Genomic DNA, 10825 nt, shown 5'->3' on the forward strand with positions numbered 1-10825 from the left:
GCTTTCCTTCTTAAGCGATTGTTTTTACTGTGGGATCAGCATTTAGGGAGCGTCGCAGCCGATTAATGAGTGTTTCCACTGGGCTCAGGAGCGGTGGCACCACTTTCTGCTGGAACTACAGGGAGACGCACCGATATGAAAGCCTAATTAGCGAGGGCGCAGAGGTACCGCCGCGTTAATTGCCGAATTCCTGTGTCCCTCAGTGGCCTGCCTGCCTGCCTGCCTGCAGGCTGTGCACTGTCAGAGTGGGCGGTGACAAAGGTGAAGAGCAACAAACTCTGAACGGCTTTGAAAGCCTCCAGCTTCAAAAAAAAAAAAAGAGGTCTTCAAGCAGCCACTTGTGCCTGTGACCTGCAGCTGACCTGACTGTGTTGCAGGACAATTCAACTGAAAAGATTCTTGTACTTTAAAGCCAAAGAAACACTTTGTTGAACGCTCAAAGTTTTCCATTAAATTGTTTTGCCAGGTTTCGGTTTGCATATCGTTTCTAAAAAGTCACTTTTGACTTTTGTCTTTCCTTTTAATCTCAACATTAGCGATCGTGCTCTTTAGTCCGGAGCTGCCGGCGGTGAGGTTGGTGTGTAACAGCGGTGCTATGGAATCACACTGGGTGACTCACGCTGTAAAAATGCCTGCGACTTGGCTCACAGCCCTCCTTTGTAATCTTTGGAACGCCTTTCTTTCCTCACACTGACTGATGATGTCACAGAACTTACACAACCTAAAGGTGTGTGTGAGTGTGTGTGTGTGTGTGTGTGTGTGTCAGAAATCCAAACTGTAACTGGGTATTTAGAATTAAAGTTCAAGGGGCAGATCTCCAAATACAGATTTTTTTTTTGGTGTATTTGTGTATTTGTGTATGTGTATTTACTTTTTGATTACAGAACCCGTGTAGATGACGGTCACATACAGAAAAAAAATAAAAGTTGCAGGTAACATTGTCGCCTTGTAATGGTTTCCAAAGTTAGCCTCACCTTCAACTGATGATTTAAAACAATGGCTTTGACAGCTTCCTCCCACGCACTGGTTAGGACTGTGGTGTGATTTTGTGTGTGTGTGTGTGTGTGTGTGTGTGTGTGTGTGTGTGTGTGTGTGTGTGCGTGCGACACCTCCTCCATGATTTATGTCTTCTGACGGTCCCTTATTTCTGCAGGCCATCACACTGGGAATCAACCGTGTGGGCACTAAACAATCCTATTCCCCAGCTTCTCACATGTTTGAGACTGGGATGGGGTGGGGGTGGGGGCGGGGGCTGGGGTGGTGTCTTCCAGCAACGTTCCTGTTGTTAACCTAAAGCTGTCCCACCAGATCCCATCAGTGGGAAGTCCAGCTATGGCTGCGTTTGGATGTCGGCGTGGGGGGAGGCGAGCCGAGGCGCCTGCAGCTCCAGTGCTTATCGGAGCGGCGGCACACAAGTCGTGAACTCTGCGGCGTGCGCTCTCTTTTTTTTTAGTGACGAGAAAACCTCCGGTTGTTTGTTCCCGTCGCTCCCAGACACTGTTCGAGCGGCTGAAAAGGAGAATATAGAGCTCCGTGTCATGAGAGGGCAAATACAGCCACGCTTACAGACTCATTTACAGTGAAGAAAAAAAATCTGTGTAATTGCATTTGTGACTGTACCACTACACCAAAGGCATGGCTATCAAGGAGCAGCGTCTTCCAGTCTGTCCCTGTATAAATTCATGCAACTTTCATCCGTTAGTCTTGTCGGGCCTGAGAACAAGCCATTAGAGGAGAAAGCCAGGGAAGTCAGCGAGAGTTGAAGTCACACAAAATATATATATTTTTTTCCTGGTTTTGATCTGATGAAAACAAAACCAAAATCGCTATCCCATAATGTGGGAATGAGTGGCTGTGCATTTTGAGCCCTTGTTTTATCCCCTATACGTGATATCTTAATCTGACGAAGCACTTCAGACGTGACAGCCTCCTCCAGCCTGCATCAGCCCTCCTCCGCCTCTTTAAAAAAAAAAAAAAGAAATAAAAATGAAATAGAAAACACACACACACACACAAACAACACACACAGACACAGACACAGACACACACATCTCTGCATGCCTAATACTTTGAGCTCGATACTCCAAATGAGCACAAACAAGTGAGTGGGATGCTGCAGCCTAATGAGAGAGAAAGGCAAAGGGGGTTGATTTGCAGAGGGAACAAGCTCGGGGGGGAGGAGGAGGAGGAGGAGGAGGAGGAGGAGGCGAGCCAGAAAGAAACACTTGAACAAGGACAGTTGAATAATGGTAAGCAGGCCGCCAGGGAGAGTCTGGCTGTGTCTCTCATGCTAAAACACAGTGATTTCATAGAGAGGAAAAGTGGCCAAATGAGTCAAAGAACAGCAACATTCCCGACAGCGACATCAAGTGTGCCACCTCTGACCTGAGCTGCTGCTCCACCGACAGGCACACACATCACAACCAATCAGACGACGCGGGCGCCAAGTGCAGCTCCTGCAGTGTACAGTGTCCCTCGCTGTTACATTGTCTTTGACGATCCTGCAGCGTGCAGCTGAGATCCTCTGCCAGCGACTGGGCACTAACGCAAAGTTTGTTTCATGCAACGTGAAAGTGCGTGTTTTGCTGTGCGTGTTTTCATGGTGGGTGTGCTGCTAAAGTGCACATCCACTCTGTCAAAAGCTCTTCCATCCCCACTGCAGTCAGACTCCTGAACAGCAGGGGTGTCATCGTCAGGGACGACATTCCTCCATCGCTGCACGGCGTGCACGTGCACAACCTCACTGTTTGCACACGCACAATTGTCTGTTTCCACTTAGGTTTACATTTGTTGGATTAAAATCGTGTATATTCTGTATTTTGCACATTTTTCTTTAATTCTTAAAATTTTCTCTCTTATACTTATTTGGCATTTTGTGGACGGCAAATGAAGAATTTCATTGCATAGGGAAACTTGTTCCTTTACTGTGCATGTGACAAGAAACGCTTTGGTTGATTGAATAATATATTTTCATTTTGGTTCCACAGTACATTAAGTAGATACACGGATAAATCAAGCAACACTTCAGAGTCAAAAATGAAATCTTTACAGGGCGACATAAAGATCAAGGTGACATTTCCCGAAAACAGGCCTGGCGGTCGTCTCTGTGTCACCGCTGAAGTAGGGTGGCAGGGAAGGAGGGAGGAGAAGGGGAGGAGAGGAGGAGGCGAGAGGAGGCGGAGGTCACTGTCTGTTCATTTCTTCCCCTTCCCGTCTCCTCCAGCCTCGTGTCCACATGTGCGCACTCTATCTGCCTGCATCAGACTGCTCGTGGATGCAGGCGCACATGCACTGTGACACATACGCACACACGCACATAGCCGCCTGTGCAGTCATGTGACAGGCCAAAGTCACCCTACTGTAGATTGGCTGCAGGACTGCGGGTGAGTCAGCCTGCTCAGCCAGCCGCACAGCCCCGTCTGATGTCAGACTCCGTGTTCCTCTGCGGAGCCTGGGCGCTGGACTGGAGGCTCGTTGGTCCACGTGACCCTCCTCTTGGTGGCTACGATTTTCTTTTTCCCCGGCAACATGGTTGAAAAGCACTTCCTCTGTAAACATTTAGATAAAGATGCTGCTCCTCTGCAGCCGTGAGCCCACTTTCCTCAAGAGAGACTTCAACTTGCACAGCTTGCAGCGCCTTCTCTTCGCCGCTCTTGCCTCTCCGCCACCGTGCCCTTGACTGCGACCCTCGTGCCCGTCCAGGTCGAGCCAGGGGCCCCACACCCCTCCGTGCAGCTCGGGGTCGGCCATGGGGTCGTCCGGTGGATTCCTGGCCACCACAGCGGTCCGGTTGTACTCTGCCAGGCGGCTCAGCAGATGTTTCACCACCTCGGGTCGCGAGTCGGCCAGATCCGACCTCTCGTAGGGATCGGCCGTGACGTTAAACAGCCAAACCGACTTCCCTGGCGTGTTGCGCCGCTTCTCCAGTCTCCGCCACTGCTCCGGCCCTTCCGGATCGGCCTTCGGGGGAACCCAGTCCCCGTCGCCCACATTTCCTGTCAGCAGCTTCCAGTCCCCGGCCCTGATCGCTGCCCTCACGGCCGTGTCCCAGATCCCCAAGCCGTTGAGCACTAGCGCCTTGTCGTACGGCTCCCCGGGCTTCCTGGAGACTGGGTCAATGTTGAAAAGGATTTCAGCGCGAGGACTGGGCCGTCCTTCACTAATAGTGGCCCACTGATTGTGACCGTCCAGGCCGAGGAGGGGCTGCCTGTACCCGGCAAGTCCCAGCAAGGTGGGATACCAGTCAGAGACGTGGATCAGGGCTCTGCTGACGCTGGCCTTCCTCTTCAGCAGGGGGCTGTGGACGAAGCCCACGGCCCGGATGCCCCCCTCCCAGTAGGTTCCTTTCCCTCCTCTCAGAGGCCAGTTGCTGCCCCCCGAGAGGGGCTGCCCGCCGTTATCCGATGAATAGATTAGTACCGAGTTCTCGTAGAGCCCACTGGTCTGCAGGCTCTGGACCACTTGTCCAACCCCGGCGTCCAGATAGCTCAGCATGGCCGCATAGTGGCGCCTAAGACGATTATCGTGCATGTCATAGTGGGGCAGAAAATTGTCCGGAACCTGCAAGGGGGAATGTGGGGCCTGAAGGGATAGATAGAGGAAGAGCGGTTGATCCGGATTGTGGTCCCTCAGAATCCGCTTCACCCTGGTGAGAAAGAGGAAAACCTGTTTCTCTGCTTCTCTTTGAGTAAAAATGTATTTATACATATACATATATATATATATATGTATATGTATATATATACATATATGTATGAAAGAATGAATTCATACCTTCCTACTCACCTCTCTATGTAGAGCGCGGTGGAGTAGTTTCCAGTCATCTCCCAGGCAGGCCTGACACCGTCGTGCAAGTCAAATCCACAAGCTTGGCCGTCGTCGCAGCTCTGGTAGGAGAAGTGATCCCCGCTGCCGGTCAGCGTCCCCAGAAAGCTCTGGAAGCCACGTGCGGCGGGGAGACAGGCCGGCCTGCAGAAGCCCAGGTGCCACTTCCCCACCATGTGTGTGGCGTACCCAGCCTCGGCCAGTCGCTCCGGCAGCGTGGGAGTGTCGGCTGGCAGACAGAGGGGCTGGCGTGAGCGTATGATGGAATGCTGGAGCCCGGTGTGAATTTGGTAACTGGAAAGATGGGGAGGATGTGAGAGGAGCGTCTCATCCTGCAGTAAACACTGTCACTGTTTTGAAAAAAATCACACGTGGTTTCGAGGTTTTTGCAGCCTTTGAAATCTCATTGTTTGAGCACGTTGTTCAGCCTTGCCTCATTTTTTTTTTTTTTTTTTAGCAAATCAGACATTTAAAGGAAAAAGAAACATGGCCTGTGTTGAATTAGGTTATACGAGAACAGATAAGAAAATAAAGATTTTTTTCTTGTAGTTGTGCTGATATGAAAATTACCCACCGTCCTGTCATGAGTTGACTGCGAGATGGCGAGCAGATCGGCTGCACGTAGTAATTCTCAAGCTTGACCCCCTCTGCTGCCAGCCGGTCCAGTGCAGGCGTGTGGATGTCTGAGCCGTGGTAGCCGATGTCTGCAAAGCCCTGGTCGTCCACCATGATGAAGATAAGGTGAGGAGGAGCAGCAGGAGGAGGAGGACGAGGACGAGGACGAGGAGGAGGAGGCCTGGGCATTTCTGCCTGCTCACTGCTGGAGTTCCTACGCATGTATTGATATTCAGCGGGGCAGCTGAGAACACACAGCACGGATGCAGCAACCAGCAAAGAGAACACAGGGTTGATTTGTCTCTTCATCTCCAGCATTGAGCTCAATCTGCCTCCCGCAGTCTGACTTTATCTGTCTGTTCCGTTCTGCCTAGTCCAGCATAGCCCAAAAAAAAATTTTTTGTGCAGAAATCCTCCAAGTGCTCCAAGTGGGACGTTCAATCCAAAAGTTTGGCTCGTCCTATATAAGAGGATGCAGGGATTTTTTTTTTTTTTCCTCTTCATTCCGTCAAACTACAAGGTGGTGCCAGCTGCAGCGGTGGGTGGAGAAAAGCTGCCGTTTCTGTGATGGCCAAGGGTTGGTGAAGTGTGTGTGCGTGTGTGTGTGTGTGTGTGTGTGCAAAAGGCACTTTTTGCAGTGGGTTGCTACATTCTTTCCTATTTCAGATTAACGTATGCTTGGAACAAAATGCCAAAATACGTCTTTTTCCGTACAAACAGTGATCGTAATAAATAGATTTTTTAAAATTCTACATTGCATTGCATTTTAGTTTAGGCATTTCATTTTTCCATCCATCCATCCATCTTCTATACCCGCTTATTCCTATTCAGGGTCACGGGGGTTTGCTGGAGCCTCTCCCAGCTGTCTTAGGGCGAAGGCAGGGTGACACCCTGGACAAGTCGCCAGTTCATCGCAGGGCTCATTTTTCATTTAAATGAAAAAAAAAAAAGAGCTTAATTGAAGAAATTTGGACGTTTTACTGCAGGTAAGTAGAATAGGAAAGCCTTATTTTGAGGTCTGCAACATCCAAGGAACACAGACAGTTTTATTGGTAAATTACCGGCAAAAACAAACAAAAACACACATATTTAAGATCTTATAGACCTTCCAGCAAGTGTTCAATCTTAAAATTCTACTGCCGTTCAGAGAGGGGTTTTAGAGAGCACAGCCAGACACCATAAACATGTGGCAGTCGTGTAAAGCTACACTGTAACTCTGAGGAATCTAACCTTTTAAAGCCCTATAAAGCACAATTTATTGCGACAGCTACTGCAAACATTATTGGTGCAATTCTTCTTGGACTGTCAGTGCCATTAAAGTGCTATCAAGACTGCTGCATTCAACCGCCTCTAGTAGTCATCATAGCTTTCCCATATTGAACATCAAACCATACTCAAAATCCCTAATGGAAATCAAATAACCCCTCCTTGCCCCCCCCGCCCTTCCCATCATTTTCCTTTGGCTGCTTGACACTAGGCTCAATTAATAGAGCGACCCGATGACAATTACTCCCTGGTCTCAAGCAGTGAAACCAATCTGACTATGGAGTAACATCCGGTGCTGCCATGAGAATGTGTATCGACCGCTGGGCTTTTAGCCCTCACCCCACCGTCTCCTTCCCATAATACGGAGAGGAAATCAATTCCTCAGATACAAGTCCATTTTCAACCTTGTAGAAGCCAACAAACGCCATGTTGCCTGTCCAAGTGGCAAATCTCTCAGGCGTTTTTTTTTTTTTTCTCCATAGGCGATGAGGAATTCTGGAGAGCCTGACAGAGATGGTGAACACATGAGGATGTGGCTTATATGTAAAGCAACAACAACAACAACAACAACAACAACAACAATAAACCCAGGGGCATATCGACGTAGATGTAACAAAGAGCAACAAAAAAAAAAACATGAATAAGTCATAGATTTTGTGAGATGAAGGGAGTTTGTCACATTGAGACAAAACAATCACGCGCACACGAGAAGAGAGAGGCCTCAGTGTCCGGCACAGAGCACAGAATAAAGTAGGTGGCGTAGAAGGAGCAGTCACTTTGTCGCGCTGTGTTTGTGTACGTCTGAGTGTCTGAGTATAGCCATCAGTGTGCCTCCGGGAAACGCAGGGCGACATGAACTCCGTTTTACCACTAAGAGAGACGGGGGAGGAGGGGGAGGAAGAGGAAGAGGAAGAGGAGGGGGTGGAGGAAGAGGACGATGAGGGGAGGGGCTGGTGAAATACTTACTGTATGAGGAAACAAATGTCTTCTTGAGGAGTACAGAGAGAAATACATTGTGTTCTTTGTCAAACGTCAAAGAAAGCTCATATTTACTATTATTTACTTTCCAGGAAGGAATTCATAAAAAAAAAAGTGTCATGCTAAATATAATAAACTATTAGTAAAACAATGCTTTAAAGTCCACTGTTGGAGAATACTCTACAATACACTTTTCCCGTGCAAACGCGCTATTAGGAAATGTATTTTTAAAGAAGAAAAGAAAGCAAAGGATAAATATAGCCCAGTGTGTGTTTGTGGAGTGTTTCACAGTCTTTGTTTGTTTGTGTGCTGTGCATTGAGTCACTTTGGTGGAGGCAGTAGTGCAGGCTAGCGGAGAGCGGCAGTATAGGTGTGATTTATTCATGATGGTAAATGAGTGACTCACTGGATGTGAAGCCACTCTGTGGGGCTGCATGGAGCTTAAGTGGAAAAAGTGTGTCTGTGTGTGTGTGTGTGTGTGTGTGTGTCTGTGTGTGTGTGTGCTTATGGTGTTGTGTGTTTTGCCCTCCTTGTGCCTCCCCTGTGAACACAAACACACCCTAAAACCCTCTCTATTAATAAAGCAATTATTGTAAGCGTGTTGTCAACCAAAAAACAACACTTGCTTCTATCAACAAGCATATTGATATCTTCAAAGAGAAAAAAATATATATCGTTAGAACAAAGGTTTAAGCCTCCCAAAAATAATTCTTACTAGTATTTACAGCTGCACTGCACAACTTTAAACGCTGGAAGGAATCTTTACGAAGGTTGTTTTTCTTTTCTTTTTTTTTTTTTCAATGAACGCCGCCTCCACAGACCTGTCTAACAGCTGCTCTGTGATCAGTCAATCAACAACTCCCAAACACAACAGACTGAGGCACTGCTGTCCTCATGGCTGCATTTACTGCACATGCGCAACATACAGTAGCTATATCACACATGGCTTTGCATCGCAATATAAACTGACATAATAGACTGGTATGGAATCTGAGTTCATCATTAATGGCAATTAATGCACCATCTATCTATCTATCTATCTATCTATCTATCTATCTATCTATGTTGTCTGTATCTCTCCAACCAGGTGACAGAGACCCTGACTCGGCCGCTCAAACTCTCCAGGTTCACCTTCCGGCTGACAGAAGCTCCGCCCAGCCCTCCCTCCTCACGCGCTCCTCCTCACCTCGCCCTGTGATGGATCGACCAGACGAGGCCGAGCGGCCGAGGCGGGGCGGGGCAGGGCGCCACTCAGTCCCATCACATCAAGCACAGAGCACCCACGCAGAGGATGATGGTGGCCTCATGTCAAATTCAAACTATCTGAGTAAACTTTTCCGCCACCCCCCCCCCCTCCCCCCCCACCCCCCCTCCGCCGAACCTCTCCAGCCAGGCGGTTCCGTCCTCTCAGACGGCTCCCCTGAGTGGGGTGAGTGCCGGCTTTGACTCATCAAACTTTTAAAAGCGCCACACACACTCGAGCTGCGTGAAGTGCGTTGCCTCACAAGCGGTAAAGAGCGCCACCTCCTGGCTTAAAAGCAGCAATGCACGTAGACTGACAGAGAGGGTGCCTGAGGACAATTGAAGTGAGACGAACGCTGTCTACCGTGTTAGCCAGTTAGCTCTCCGCGTGGTCCTGATAGCACTGCCCGGTTGGTTAGTGGTGACAGGCTGCATCAGTGATTCATGACGTCGGCAGTGCATCCAGATGCACGCTGATATCCAATCACATTCTGCTGCTGAGGTTCTGGCCCTAAGCCCAACCGCAACAACAGATCACCGTCACCGTGGTGGACACTCCTGGTCCACCAGTGAGACTTTGCAACGTCCCCTCTGAGTCTGAACGAAGACGTTTGGAAAGCACATTGTTGCACAACTTACTTTCATCTTATTCATGTGGCGCGTCAAACGAGTAGTCATCATGACCGACCGTTTCCCTGACAGACTCTAAAGACAGGCACAAAGGTCAAACATTTAGAAAAGCGGAAGAAACACGGACGAGCAAGACGAAGACGTACAAATTTGTGTATGTCACTTGCTAGCATTTATTTTCAGGGTACTGACCACAACCATCAGGTGACTCATAGAAATCCTCTTGTCATGCATGAGAGAGTCCCCGCCCTCAGCTGAAAATAACCGCCGTCCCGGTCAGTTCCTGTCCCCGCCGCTGCACCTGCAGACTCACTTTTTCCAAAGTGTTAAGACTGTGAGAAACCTCATCATGCCATCAATATTAATAACCATCGTACAAAAACTCACTGTGCGAATGACTGACTTTGTATCTCGCAGGTGACTATCAGCCAAGATGTGATGGAAGGGACCGGGTCAAGGAGGCCCCCCAAAAATGTCTTGCAACCACTAGGGGGAGTGGTTGCTTTAACTGATCCACAAACACATGTTGGTCTCAAAATCAGGTCATTTGAACTTTACCTGTGTAAATTTAGATTGGACACAGTATTATTTGTTTCTGCGTTGCCGTGTCACTGCGTTGTGTAGTGCCGCATTCCGTTTATTGCACTCTCCGTGTGGAGAAGGTGATGTATATTTTCCTGACCCAGGAGTGCTCTTGGTTACTATCCTGAGGTCTGCGGACAGCTGCAGAGGAAGGCTGCCAACGGGGAGCAGCTATGATTGGTAACCTCCTGCTGCACCGATAATGGCTGTGCTCTTTTTCTAATATGGGGATTATCCAGTCATTATCAACAGGTCCTGGGGCCTGTGCACGTCCTGGGGGAGAGTGCAGTGTAGTTATGGCGACTTACGTCCACTTAGACTTTGTGTGGCAGGGAATACGTTGCTTGTTGGTGCCTCCCCCACTGCCAGCCTTTTTTTAAAAAAACATTTTCAGGTTACGGTAAACTAGTTTGCATGAATCTATCACAGAATCAGAGACCAACAGGACAAATGACACAGCATATGCCATGGTATTTTGGTATGTAGGCTGCTCATCCAGACCTCACTCCAAGTATTTGTTCTGAAGGCCCCCATGATGACAGCCTGAAATTTTTGCATATCCAGGGAAGCACACAGGGACACATAGTAACTTTGGCAGCTGGGTTGATGAACTTATTAACTATTCTCACCATCATAGGTACTGTATATATGACCAAATGTGTGTTGTTGTTGTTGTATGATCACAAAA

At 48.6% G+C, this 10825-nt stretch overlaps 1 protein-coding gene across 1 annotated transcript; it reads right to left on the reverse strand.

The window, feature by feature from the left end:
* Nucleotides 1-2953: 2953 nt before the first annotated feature.
* On the reverse strand, nt 2954-6222 carry LOC142901651 (arylsulfatase I). Its single transcript, XM_076046238.1, has 3 exons — nt 5399-6222; nt 4786-5118; nt 2954-4645 (listed from the first exon to the last, which is right to left on the reverse strand). The coding sequence occupies exons 1-3, from the start codon at nt 5755-5757 to the stop codon at nt 3559-3561; spliced, it is 1779 nt and encodes a 592-aa protein (XP_075902353.1). The 5' UTR covers nt 5758-6222; the 3' UTR covers nt 2954-3558.
* Between the last annotated feature and the right edge of the window lie 4603 nt (nt 6223-10825).

This window comes from Nelusetta ayraudi, unplaced genomic scaffold (genome assembly GCF_046127955.1).
Source record: "Nelusetta ayraudi isolate G7.1 ecotype Tasmania unplaced genomic scaffold, CSIRO-AGI_Nayr_v1 ptg000089l, whole genome shotgun sequence".
NCBI classification, from domain to species: Eukaryota; Metazoa; Chordata; class Actinopteri; order Tetraodontiformes; family Monacanthidae; genus Nelusetta; species Nelusetta ayraudi.